The sequence below is a fragment of the Gordionus sp. m RMFG-2023 genome, chromosome 2, assembly GCF_954871325.1.
Source record: "Gordionus sp. m RMFG-2023 chromosome 2, tfGorSpeb1-WG-v2, whole genome shotgun sequence".
Classification (NCBI taxonomy): Eukaryota; Metazoa; Nematomorpha; class Gordioida; order Chordodea; family Parachordodidae; genus Gordionus; species Gordionus sp. m RMFG-2023.
The window spans coordinates 4,190,380-4,205,347 of record NC_088776.1 but is presented as its reverse complement, the minus strand read 5'-3'; the positions used below and the strand labels follow the sequence as shown (position 1 = coordinate 4,205,347).

The 14,968-nt window shown below is 27.2% G+C and overlaps 1 protein-coding gene across 2 annotated transcripts in view; it reads right to left on the bottom strand.

The window, feature by feature from the left end:
* LOC135925032 (solute carrier family 12 member 7-like) overlaps nucleotides 1-14,968 on the bottom strand; it is a 47,390-nt gene that overhangs the window by 21,803 nt on the left and 10,619 nt on the right. Inside the window, exon 1 of one of the 2 annotated variants that reach the window (XM_065460172.1) lies at nucleotides 9,434-9,575. The exons of the other annotated variant lie outside the window; for it this stretch is intronic. Within the exon in view, the coding sequence (XP_065316244.1) occupies nucleotides 9,434-9,545 (112 nt within the window). The 5' untranslated portion in view covers nucleotides 9,546-9,575. Of the gene's footprint in view, nucleotides 1-9,433; nucleotides 9,576-14,968 lie in introns of those variants that run through there. 2 annotated transcript variants of the gene reach the window in all.

The following is a 14,968-nucleotide window of genomic DNA, read 5'->3' as shown; positions in this document are numbered from 1 at the left end:
AAAACGATTCCTTGACAAATGACAACTTTATCGATAAATTTTACAAAAAATGAACTTTCGTGACCGTTTAAGAGTTTTCCTCGCTTCGTTCCAAAATTTTCGAACTATAGTTTTTTGATAGGTAGTTTACAACAACAAAAAAAAATTTTAAATCACCTAGTCATAGTATGTCCCTTTTCCCAATCTAGTATAGGACTGATCGAAAAGTAACTTTACTTTTGACCAAAAAAAAATTGAAAACTCAATATTTTTAACCAGAAAAATATCGCCCTAAGTAAGCCTCGAGATTTCTCTGATGGGTGTCCAAACCTTTGCTCCATTTCAAAATATTCGAGCCTACGTAATATTTATTTTTCTGGATAAAACTATAAAAACATTGAGTCAGCTTTTTTTTTTTAAAAAAAAGGGGGCTCAAATCGAACAACAACACTAGTCACGATGCGCCTTAAAAGGAGCTAAAATTAATCTTAAAAAATTATTCAAATACTAGAATCTATTATTAGAATCCTAAAAGGCCCGATCCAAGGCCTGGGCCCGAAACCAAGGTTCGATAAAAGTTCGGGTTGGGAAAGTTTCTTAAAAATTAGGTTCGGTCCAAACGGGTCCACTGGCCAAAAAACTGGAAAACGTCAATCGAGTTAGGACAGTATAGAAAAAAAAACAAAATAAGATCCAGTTCGGACGTAATTTAATATCCGTTGGGTGCGGGTTCGCGCTGTGTTGAGGTCCGGTACGAATATTTAAAAAATAGTCCTCAAGGTAGATGGTCAAACTGCCCGATTAAGGTTATAATCGAAATAGAATTATGTAAAGCTAAGGACATTTATCTTGCTAAATCTTGAGGCTTTACATAATATTATTTTTGGGCTAAAATCTTAATCGGATATTTTGACAACACCACCTCAAGGTTCCTGCACGGAATATTATAAATAATCAAATATCGGCCCAAACCTATGGAAGAATATCAAATTAGTCGCGCATCGATTGGTGAAGAAAATTTATTAGATCGGCGGAAGAGAAAATCCGTGAAAAAAAAAACACAATTTTCATAAAATTAAGTAAATTTTTAATAGCTCCGCTAGTTAACGTTTTTTACCTTGCTGTCTTTATATCATAAATTCGAGAAGGGCCACAGACACGAATCGCGTCGAATTTGGACGTAGGCGTTTTTTTGGCCAAAGGGTAGTGTTGCTAAAAGGCTCGTTTTGAGGCGATTTTTAAAAACGGCTAACTCAATATTTCATCTAGAATAATATTGCGCAAGCCTGAAGATTTTGCTCATAGAAGGAACTAAGGTTAGGATATATCTATTAGCGAATTCTCGAGGCTTAGGCAATATTTTTCTGGCTAAAATATTAAGTCAGCCGTTTTTTAAAAATCGTCTCAAACCGAGCTGTTTAACAACACTACCAAAGGGTTCGGATAATATAAAATTAAAGTGCAATATTACATAGATATCAGATTGCCAAAAAAAAAACTTAAGCGGTCAAAAGGTTTATGTTTTATTCCCTATTTCAATTCCAAATTATACATTAAGCCTTTTTTATTTAAATGGAAAGGATACACTTATACTTACTTCAAAGCAAAGTATATTTTTTTTTAAGAATTTTTTAATTAATAAAGCTTTGAATGAAGTGATTTAATACAATTGCTTACTTCAAAAGCAATGTATATTTATCTTATTTTTTAATATTCGAATTTTTGATTTCATAAAAGCTTAATAAAGTGACAACAAATTCTTTTTTTTATGGAAAGAACAAAAAAGCAAGCAAAATTAGAAGGCCGAAAGAATAAAAATATATATATATATATATTGAACTTTTTCTTTTAAAACTTATTGCAAAATTAAAAATAAATAAATTATATATTTTTATATAAATTTATTAATTAAGTCATATATAATATTGGAAAACATATAATTTGCCAATAAAATCTAAAGCAACAAAGAAAAAATGGCCGAATCTAATTTTTATGAACTCTTCGAGATTTGAAAAACAAAAATCTTTGATTTTTAAAAAATGATTCCTAAACATCTCGAATTAAAATTTTTTTTATATTAACTATATATTCATAATTGATTATTGCAAAAAATATGTTTTGAAACTTTAAAATTAAAATCATTAAATCGAAATATATTTTTGATTAAGGTCATGTCGACTCGGAGAACGGGTAGAGTCTAATCGCCGGACCTGATCCGTACAGATCCGCGCAACGCCTCGATAAGTTACATTCCTCGTGGTTTGGACCCTTAACAACGAACGAAAACCAGCTGTTCTCCTCGTTTTTCTAATTTATAAAATATGATATCAAACTTTTGGCCAAACACCGATCAAACAAAAATTTGATCCCAAACTAGAATCCTAAAAAGTAGGCTAGTGATACTGACTTATCTAAATGGGACCTTATAATTGCGATTTAGGTACACTGTGGTCGGTTTACAACTTTTAAATGCATTGTTAGCAACCTTGATGAATTCTTAATTCCCTTTTAGCTGCGAACTTCCTCGCCAAGAAAGGGAAGAGTGATAATATCAAGTCATACTCTAACACCCAAAGCAACCTGTTGCGATGCTGAGAGTGGTCAAGGAATACCTTAACTGGTTCGATGCTCATAGTGTCAAAATGATAACTGCCTGCAAGTCTTCGGCTAGCATTATCAAGATATACTAAAGAGCTGCAGAGGAAATAATCCATTAACTAAGTGCCTCCTGAAACTTGCACAAGTCTGTGCATATGCAGGATACTAAACCTCCCATAGCGTAGGTAGATTACTCGCTGGAAAATATGTTGCTTCGCATGGAATGTTGATATTAATTCTCCCATGAAGGTTTCCACTTATATTCTATAAGTCGGACATGAGCTGGAAACGGAAACTGAGCGGTTTAGTTACTCATCCTATTGCTTTATTTCCCAACACCAACAATTTTTGAAAATTAATGCATCTAGGCTTACAACTCTATTTAATAGAGTCCGTAACATAAATGATGTCATGGCTAACATAACTGCTTGTAGAGCTATAATTCTGAATAACTGTGTTTTAGGTATAAAGAATATGCACCCTGAACCCTACTTCTCACTCCTACTAGATGCTCTTAATTATAAAACAATGGAAAGACTGGCCATAAATAACTCAGTCCCAAAACATCAAGCCATGTAAAGCCTCAACATGCAAAGTGTCAACACCACTGTACCTTCTGAATTAACAAGCGCGTTCACTATTGCCATGAATGATTTCCATTTGACTGAAGATGGTGTAGTCTGGCTGGAGGCGGTAACATTCCTCTGTCTCCATCATCGAAACCATCTCCGACACTATTGACTGGTCTACTTTACCCCGAGGCTTTACTACCCATTAGGCCTTCAAAGACGGAAAAGAATTAGGAGCAATTAATAAAATGAAATCTCGAGGTGATAACTAGAGAGGAGGAAGAAGTATAGTAGGAAGCGTGGGGGTGGGGCAAAGAACTTTAATGTTCGAGAACATTCTCGCACACGATGATTAGTTGGAATCACGTGGACGGTCTTTATTTTTATCTTAAAATATTAATAAAAGCAATTATCTAGCTTCCTTTTTTATCAAAAATAAAATGAACAATTTGGGCGCCAAATCCTATTTTCAATCGTTATTAATTTATTATTTTATTCCTCATTTTAAGGAGACTAAAAATTATAAGTCGATATCGATCAGATTTTTACCAGTAACGGGTGGAATTCTAATAAGGAATTTGAATTATATTATCTTTTCATTTCGAGAAAAATATTGATATATTTATATATATAATATATTCTATTTTATATTTTTTTTAAATTAATAATAAAATCAATAATAAATGAAACAAAGTGGAAAAGTACTAAATTTATCATTGATATTATATATAAAATTAAGATATGATTATTAACATTTAAAAAAAAAAATTAATAATATTTGAATAATAAAATAAATAGTTTTTAAAAAAACCGGTTATAACCCGGATTTCTATAGAATAAATCGGATTTTTAAAATCCGGTGCCAGTCCGGTTATATCTTTAATTTTTTCTAATTATTTATAATCCAATTCCATATTATCCAGTTTTAAAAAATAGAAAATAGGATTAAAAAAAATTTTGACACGATTATTTCATATATTTATAAATTAAAACTTTTACAAGCTTTTTAAATAATACTTTTACAAGTTACGCATAATACCTTTACGAGTTTAAAATGATGATAACTTTACAAGGAGATACAAAATGATATTTATATATTTAATTCCTTTCAAATTATCAAAATAAATATAAAATTCTAAGGCAACGCAACATAAAGATCCAGTGTATTTTGTTTTATCACCAATGATCATTTTTTTTTACAGAATCTAGAAATAAATGTTAAAAGTTATTATTTTTTAAAAAAAAACTATATCAATCCACTATAAAAATCAATTATTCATTTTTTTAGATTGACTGTTTAACAAATGCATCTCAATTTAACCTATAAAGTATTTTTTCATGATAAACATAAAAAGGAAGTAATTTTTTTTTCTATTTTCTACTCTATTGTAATCATTGTTATTGCTAATTCATTCATATGATGTAAAAATATAGTTCAAATTTTTTTCAATTTTAAAAAAAAGTAACAATAGTAAGACTATAGATAGTGTTGAAACGGCTCATTTTAAGCCGATTTTTTAAACCAGCCAACTCAATTGTTAGCTAGAATAATAGTGTCTAAGTCTAGAGATTTCCATAATATATGTCTAGACCTTTGTTCCTTCTATTAGCAAAATCTTCAGGCTTGCGTAATATTTTTCTGGATGAAGTATCGAGTGAGCCGTTTTTAAAAATCGGCAACACTAAATAGATACCGTTATATTTACAAAAATAAATGTAACGCGTTCGTTTACAAAGCTAAAGCTGAGTTCCAAAAAAAATTTAGGCGACATTTATAATGACTGCGATCATATCGCGATATCGCTACCGATGGCGTAAAGATATTCATGCGGTGATGGCATTATTTTAAAAAAAATGTCGCCCTTATACAACAGTTTATGCGCCTGCATTTTTTAAAAAAATTTGGGTCGATCTTTTTAAAATAAATCTAAATTTATCAATCTTATGTTGAATTTTTTATGTAGAATAAAAATATTTAATTTTATTTATAGAAACTAGACGCCATATGATATATCTTTTATTTTGGGTAATTATTAATTTCTGTTACAACATACAAGTTATTAATATGAACACGAATTGAAGAAGCCAATTTAATTTATTAACATTATATAGTTAATCAAAATCATTCTAAAATAGCAATAAATAAACTAAACCTAAAAATATAAATTTCAAACTAAAAAATTATATAAAAAAAATTCCTTTTCTTTTTCCTTTTTTATATTTTCAATCTTTGTACCCGGATTTTTTTAAAATATATTTTATTTATTTTTGATTTTTACAGCGAAAAATGGCGATTTCAAATATTCGGTTTTAAATTATACGGCCCGGCCCGGATATCTTTTTTTAAAAAAATTTCAGGCCCGGCCTGGGTAAATTTAAACCCGGGCTGCTATTTATACTACTAAAATTTACATATCATCGATAATTATTTTATATAATTGTCATTTAATTTGCTTATAATTTAAACTTTTCAGTTACCTTACAATTTTAAACATTTCAATTTTCCTTAAAAATTTTATATTCAAATTAACTGTTTCTTTAAAATTATAATTAATTCAATAAACATATTCGACAATTTCTATGTTTAACGTGCCGGGCCGGCAAAAAAACATTTTTAAAAATTTAGGGTTCGGAGAGGGCTTGAAAAATTAGGACCCGATGAGGATCGCTAGCTAGGACACCCTAACCGCGTATTTAATTTTAAAAAAAAATTATCATACTTTATGACATTGCAGGGTATAAAATACGCTTAACAGTGCACACAAATTGAGCGTTTAGCTTTGCCGTAATTTTTTAATAAAAAAAACGTAACGCATCCCTAAATAATTGCCTTTTTATTAATATTAAATAAGTTCTAAAAAAAGAATTTGCCTTTGAAAATTATATTATCGTCTGCCTTCTACATTTCTTTAATTTCTAAATATTCCTTTTTTAGGATTATAAGTAAGTTATTTATATTACATTTTTATATAATATTACAAAGCGAATAATTAAAAAAAAGTAATAAAAAAGGCAAACCTATTCGCCCTTTTTTAAAATGGTTGCTAACGCCAAACGGTAAATTTTACCAATTTGCACGAGGTCATTTGAAATGCATTATTTGCGCTTGAACGCTCAATTTGTGCGCATTATAAAGGTGTTTTTTTTCATCAGAGAGATATTTAGAATTCTTAAAAGAAAAACGTAACCTAGTTCCAACTTAATAAAATTTTAAATAAGTTATAAAAAGAAGGACTTGTCTTTGAAAATTATATTATCGTCTGCCTTCTACATTTCTTTATTTTCTAAATACCTTTTTTTAGGATTATAAGTAAGTTATTTATATTACATTTTTATATAATATTACAAAGCGAATAATTAAAAAAAAGTAATAAAAAAGGCAAACCTATTCACCTTTTTTTAAAATGGTTGCTAACGGCAAACGGTAAATTTTACCAATTTGCACGAGGTCATTTGAAATGCATTATTTGCGCTTGAACGCTCAATTTGTGCGCATTATAAAGGTGTTTTTTTTCATCAGAGAGATATTTAGAATTCTTAAAAGAAAAACGTAACCTAGTTCCAACTTAATAAAATTTTAAATAAGTTATAAAAAGAAGGACTTGTCTTTGAAAACTGCCTTCTACATTTCTTTATTTTCTAAATATTCCTTTTTTTAGGATTATAAGTAAGTTATTTATATTACATTTTTATATAATATAATATTACAAAGGGAAGAATAAGAAAATGTAATGAAAAGGCAAACCTATTCGCGTTTTTTTTTAAATGGTTGCTAACGCCAAACGGTAAATTTTACCAATTTGCACGAGGCCATTTGAAACGTCTTGATTGCGCTTGAAACGCTCATGCGCACTAGTGTTGTTAAATTACCTAACTTTGACCATCTCTATTGTGGCTTAGTCTAGTTTTTAGCCTAAAAAATTGAATCAAGCCACTAAGTTGAAGTCCGAACTTGAAGATTGATTCGAATATTTTGGATAAAAAAAATGGCTACACTGTTTTTTTAGTTTAAAATTAGGTATTTTAACAACACTAGTGCGAACTATAATGGTGTTGATTTTTTTTTCATCAAGACAGCTGCTCAGAATTCTTAAAAGATAAAACGAAACCAAAAGAAAGAAAGAAAGAAATGAAAGAAAGAAAGAAAGAAAGAAAAGAAAGAAAGAAAGAAAGAAAAGAAAGAACGAACGCGAAATAAAGAACTTAAAAATAAGTTGATCACCAAAAACAATAAAGAAATAAAATTAAAAAAAGGAAATTTATTGACAATAATAAAAATATTTATTAATATATATGGCTTATATAAGAAAACGGAATATAAGTAGGAAGTGGTTTTTTTAAGATATCTTAAAATAATTAAAAAATTTATATTATTAAATATTCCCGGCAAAATTTTTAATTTTTTAATTAAAAAATTTATTTTTTTAAAAAAAATAAAATATCAAAGAAAAAGTGGTTTTATTTTTCCCCTTTTTTTTAAAGCTTGATTTTTTAAAAGAAAAAAATGTTTAAAAACAAGATTATTTACCAGAAATTTCGAAATAGCATTTATTATAAAAAAAAATATAATGATCTGAGCGTGGCCTGATGTTCATGGAATAGAAAAAAATATAATGAAATGTATAAATGTCGTATTTGGGGGTATGGAATCCGTGAGGATAAAGAATGTCTCAATTTTAAATCGTCCACTGATTGGAAAATTTTTCATGTTTTTTCTCATGTATACCGGAAATGTATTTCGGCATGCAGAGTAGTGTTTTTAGTTCGGTTACACTTGAGCCCATTTGCTAATTCAATATTTTATTCAGAAAAATATTATCGCTAGCCTGAAGATCTTTACTCATGGATGGGCACAAAAGGTTAGGACATTTATAAGCGAAATCTTGAGGCTTAGGCAATATTTTTATGGCTAAAATGTTGAGTTAATCGTTTTTATTAAATCGGTGCAAATCGAGCCATTTAACTACACTAGTGTGCCTATACTACAAATTACAGACATATTTATTGCGAACATTTATATATTTTTTTAAATATACAATTTCATGGCCAAAATTATTTTGAAACATGGCAGGTGGAATACATTTTGGGACATATCCACATATTTCATGTTCAAGCTACCAGTAAATGATAAAAAAAAATGAGCTATTCAGAATTGCTGCATCAAGATGCATCATATGCATCTATTATATAAAATAATAATTTTAAATGAAATTATGATAAAAGAAATTGAGAGTGAAATTCATAAATTAAGTATGTAGTTTTTTTTTTTTTTTAAAAAAGAAACATTATGTTACTTTAAGAAAAAATTATACATCTCTATATTAATCAAATAATATTAATAGTAGAAAATATGAAAATCATAGCTAGAAATGGATTTAATAAACTATATATGGAGGCTTAAAAATTTATGAAAAAAAAAATAAAACAATGTTGGATTAACAAGTCCTTCAATATTCCTTGTTTTTATGGAATTAAACTCTTTTTTGCCACGTTTCCCTTGAAATTCATGAAAATAAAATAGAAAAATGAAGTTTGAAGCTAGAAATGTATTTATTAAATTAAATAAACTTAGAGGTTTAGAAATATAGTCTAACATATCCCTACTTTTTTATATAATTCAACATTTTTTTCTTGAATTCCTGGAAACAAAGTTAGGATAAATGAGTGAAATATAGTAGAACAGGTTAAAAATTAAGTAAATAGGGTAACATTTAGAAAAAACATAATTTGTAAAAATTTATTTATAATAAATTTTTTAATTTTTTAATAAGAACATCTTTTTATGTTTAATAAATTTCTCATTATTTTATAAATTCAATGCTTTTATAATGCACCAGCATAATAAATTAACTATGCAAAAGAAGAAGTTAAGTCAGCTTGTCATGATGGTTATTCCCCTTTGGTTAAAAAATATTTAAAAATTAGAAAGATATAATAGGGAAAATATGGGATAAATTAATTAGTAAATTTGTCAAAATATTAAACTATTAATAATATTAAACTATTAATAATATTAAACTATTAATAATTTTAAAATAAATAGTTTATTTGCATCGGGTCAAACAAAATTCAGGGTAATTTCTTAAACATAGCATTAATATGGTTAAATTCCTGCTATTATAATAATTTACATTATATTACATGAAAAATATTAATGAATATAAAATTTCAACCGTAAATTTGTTATATATATATATACAATCGTAAGGAGCATATTTCACCTTTAAAAATCGACATTAAGCTCATGTATTAAAAATATAAATAAATTTTTAAAATGTCAATATTACCAGTAAAATTAACTTTGGTCGGCTTAATTTCATTATTGTGATTATCATTCTCATTTTTACTATTCTTGTTTATCAAAGATGATTTAGTAATTGTAAAGCGCTTTTTCTTCATTTGAATTTTTTTTAAATATCATGCAATAATAGATTAATGTATATAGTGAAGGAATGACTAAAAATAGCCAAATATAGTATAATTAATGCCAGCTGATTATTTAACAAATCTTAAAAGTTTTGAATATATATAAATATAACAATTACAATATTTGCCATACATTAGATGATATACAATTGGTGCAGGCAGAAAATAAATGTTATAGGATTTAATTGAGTCTTTTTTTCTTAGGGAAAAGGAACAGTGGATGGGGGAGAGGGGGGGGGGGGTATAAATTTGTTAAATAATTTATTACGCTTGCTTTTATGAGAGAAATATTTTGAATTGACTATGATAGCGTAATAAAAGAAAATCTATATTAATGAGAAGGAATATAAAAAAGAAACAAATAATCGGAACTCATAAAAGTAATTTAATACCCATTGGCAATGTAATTCGTGCGTTATGTAACGGTCTCTAAACTACTGCCATATGTGCTTATTACACCTGCTTTTGACGAAATGTGGCACTTATTTTATAAAAATCTAACAGAAAAGCTTGCTAATATGTTCAATAAGATTTACAAATTAGTATATACTCATAAAATTGCAAACAAAGACACATAAAACAGTGACATAGGGAACTCATTAATTATTATTTTACTACCCTTATTATAATAAAATTATGAATTGGGTTGATCATAATTCTCCAAGTATATGGTATAACCACAACAAAATTAAAATGAGAATTCTCATAACCAATATTTACCTAGGATATATTCATTGCTATTTGATCACGTTTGCACGCGGTTGAAAAATTTTGTGGCCTGTTTTTTAAATCCTTTACTACTGAAATGTTTTTTATTTTAAATCTGATCACTTCATTTAGTTTTGGGTAGGTACTGTTTGCAATAAATATAGTTCTAGGAAAAAATTAGTATTTAATTGGAAGGTATAGGCTATAAATAGATTGAAGAAAAGGAAATCTATGAGGACAAGATTTAGTAACAATCCTGATGAGAAGGAACTAATTATTGATATGGGTGGCAGATAAGAGCAAAGATGTTTTCTTAAATAAATTCTTTTTATTGACATGACACAAATTATACTTTACAATATATGAATATGTTATTTTAACAGTTTTTTGCAAGTCAGTTAGTTTTATTTTCAATAAATTAAAAAATATGGAAATGTCTTACATTAAATCTGGTCAACACTGTATATATAATTTTTACACTTTTCCAAGACAAAGTTTTCCCAGATGACCACTGTCAGCTCTAAACTTGAGTTTAAAGAAAAGGGAAGAGAATAATCTGACGATAATTCAAATATTATATTGAGATGGATGTCTGTGAGTAGGAAGCAATATATTAAAACGAACATATTAAAGTAGAGTGGAGGCAATTTGAATTAACAAAAAAAGAATGATTTAAGAATAATTTTGATATAGAAAGAACGTCGACAAATTTTCTAGACAAATATGTAAACGGGGTTATTGTGGACGGTAATAATATATGAGAAAGACCTTATCTTAAATAAAAGCAGCTATTAGAAAGAAATAAGAAAGAAAAAAAATTCTCTGTTAGGAGCATTAGTTGATAGACTATTATGAAAAAAGGGTAAATGAGTATAAAATTGAGATCCACTGGAGCAATTTATATGTCAGAAAACAATTCTGTAATTAAATAAATATCAAATTGAACTATATTGATTTAGCATTAAAAACAGTAAAAACCAACAGAGTATTAGATCCTCGCTGCGCAGCATATAGGTGGCAGCAAAACCTGTTTAGAATGATTATCCAGCTCGCAAAATTAAATAGGCGAAGAATTTTAAAGGAATAATTTTTTTAGATACTTAAAGAGATTTCAATTAAAATTTTAGTTAAGCGGCAATGCATATTGTAAATACACTTACATCAATTGAAATTAGCGCATTTCCCCTTTTACCTAGATTAAAAACGGATGAATCAATATATTTTCAGACTCTTGAAAGTGAAATTATGATAATTAGTTTCTTTATTAGAAATAAAGTTGTCGAGACCTCAATTTAAGCTCTCTTAAGAAAATGGCTAGAATAAGATTTTAGTCCAAAAAAATATTATCTAAGCTTCTTGACTTTGCTTATAAATGAGAGAAAGGCTATGTCTTTTTTTGACCAAATTTCGAGGCTTAGGTAATCTCTTTTAGGCTAAAATTTTGATATATTAGTATTTTTTTAAAACGTTTAAACCGAGGTTTTCGACACCACTAGTTAAAATCAATCGAAACTATCCATAAAGTAATGGGAAGAAAAGTTAATCAAAAATTGCTATATTTGTGGATAATATTTTCAAATCTTATGGCTGAACTTCCTAAAATGCTAAATAAAAAAAATTAAAGAAATACCCAAATACTTGAATTAATGATGAAGCAGCTTGATTAATGAAATGGAAAAGATAGAAATTCGTTAGCTTTTAAAACATATCAAAATATTAATGACGATACGTTTAATATAGGTTATTATTTATCAGATTGAGATGCCTCGTCTTCTCTAATATCTTATTAGATTATCAGAGTGTAATAGACACGAGTTAGAAAAACAATTAAACATATATGAGGGTTATAAGATATAGCATTGTAGTATTATGGAATTGATGAGTTACACATACTAATTGGAAGAGCAGAAAACTCTTAACATAAGATTTTTCCTGTTGTTAACTTCTTAATCTAAACTTAGACCCTCATTTTACAGCGAAAGTCATCAAAATAAATAAGTACTCCGATCTACCCAGTAATTATCTATTTATCCCAGTTAAATTTAGCTTCTTAAATTCTGCTTTGTGGAGTCTAACAAGCAATCTCCTCCTTAAATTCTACTATTTGGAGCTGAGGCTTAAAATCAAAACTCTCAAAAAAAGTTTTATCAGTTATGCCATCCTATCTCATATCATTTTATTTACTTATATACGTTTAAAATAACTGTATACTTTTGAAATGTAACTAATTTTTGAAATGTAACCATAATTTTAAATTTTACAAAATACGTTAAATATTTATATTCGTTATCTTTAAATGATGGTTTCTTAAATTTAAAATTACTTTATTTAATATAATATCTTACAACGTTCCTATTACAGGAACGTTACAGGAATCCTGTAGAACGGTGAAGTCCAGGTGAGCTTAATTTTGCGCCAATTTTGAAAATAATTTATTGCCTAAGTCCAATAAAAATTTATAAAGCTCTTTAAACCATATATTTAAAAAAAATAATAACTAATATATTGTGTAATTATATATTTTTTGGTGCAAATAAATTATGTCTGCATAAGAGATGGTATGAGTAAAAGAGAGGGGGGGGGGAGGTTAAATTTATTGTGTGGTTGTCAATTACATTTTAGAAATTGGACAAAAACAGGGACCCAAACCGAACCTGAAGCGAACCGTTAAACCGCTAAAAACCGGTATTTTTTATTGAACCACCTAAATTTCTAAAAAAAATTCTAGCCAAACATGAACCGAACCGCTAAAATGCCTCTGAACCGGTTCGAGTCTCATAATTTTATGCTTATAAAATAATGTGTTTACTAGTAGTATATTGCAAAAATTTTAATTATATTCAAATTGTTTTAAAAAATATTATCAATCACATTTGATTGATAAACGTCAGTCATAATTTTTATAAACTTTGGTATATTGCCATTTTACAACATTTTTTTAAATATTTTAAGCTTATAAATTATAATACTTAGAAAATAATTAAATCTAATATAAAAATTATTTACATATAGTATTATAAATGACACATCAAATCTGATATCATACTGGCAATGCCAGCTACACAAGTTAGTGTGGAAATATGTTTTTCAACAATTAAATTTATATTATCTCCTTATAGATGTAATTTGAGTGAGACGAAGAGACGAATTTTGAAAATATATTAATTGTGCGGCTTAATAAAAAAAAAATTTAAGTAAATAAAGTAAAATATTGTTCATATTAAATCATTGATATATTTATTTGTTATATTTATAAATAAAATATTCTTTTATAATGTGCAATTAATAAAAAAAATTCCTTATACATAATCCTAATCTAGGTTTGAATACAAAAGTGTTCAAACCGGTTTTTAGAGGTTCGAACCGAACCGATATTTTTTGCCAACCGAACCTGAACCTTGACCGTTATTTTTATCCGAACCTGAACCGAACCGATATTCATTTTGGTTTGGATCTCCCTGGGACAAATATATTGTTATAAAAATTTATTTCATACATAGAACCATTGTAATATCTTTAAGTAGTTAATTATCAAACATAATTAACTCTTTTATATACCCCAAAAATAATAAGTAGCGTAGAAATAGTTATAAATTTTGGAGGGGGGTTTGCTGCTAATAAATTTTCGGTCATCATATAGACGCTACAAATTTTATATGTAATTTTTTTTAATATTTTTTTCAGTGCTTTAAAATTTGTAAATCCCAAAATTATTTGCCATAATAAATAATTTATATTAAAAATAATGGATTATATAAATAATTTATAAAGTAACATGTAATGCAACCAGTTACTTTTGAAATATAACTTTAGTTACTTTTCAAAAGTAACGTTTTATATCATTAATTAATATTTTTGAGAAAAAAATTGAATTAAGATAAATTTTAAAAAATAATAAAATTAAAATAGAGCGTAAATCTATTTAAATTAACCCTTTATTGCGCGCTTTAACAATAATATAGTTTAAAAAAAATTATAAAATTGTTTTTTTTAAATAAATAAGTACCTTTAAAATGGCGTTTCGAAAAACAAAATTTTCCCAAACATGCTAAATAGTGTAAATATTGATCATAGATAATCTGGTTCACAGTTTACATTTATAAAAGCTTGTTCTAGATCATAGTGTTGTAACGGCTATATTTTTAAAAAACGGCCAATCCGATATTTAAGCCAAAAAAAATAAGCAAGCTTCCAAATTTCATTAGATGATACAGCCATTCCACAATCTAGGTGCAAAAACCTCCAGGCTTGCTTAATATTTCTGCCTAAAATATCGGGTTAGCCGTTTACCAACACTACTAGAGAGTTGTTTAAGTATCTAGAAACTTATTTGTAGATATTTTATCTAAATAATGAAAATGTTGTATGTATATTCTACCTAAATACATTTTTTACTATAAAATAATCTTATATTTGTCTCTTGCTGTTTTTTGGCGGTATCTATATATATTTATAGGTAAATTTCAATACAATTTTATTTTACATTTTTTACATTTTTTTTTAATTTTACTATTTTTGTATTTAAATATACTATTTTTTGTATTTAAATATTTGTCGCGATAGTTTATTTCCTTCCAAATCAAGACAAATTTTATTTTACTCAATAGGTAAATATTGTAAATATAACATGGTATTTTTAATAATAGTGTTTATAATATAATAAAAAAAACATCTCGGATGATTAATAT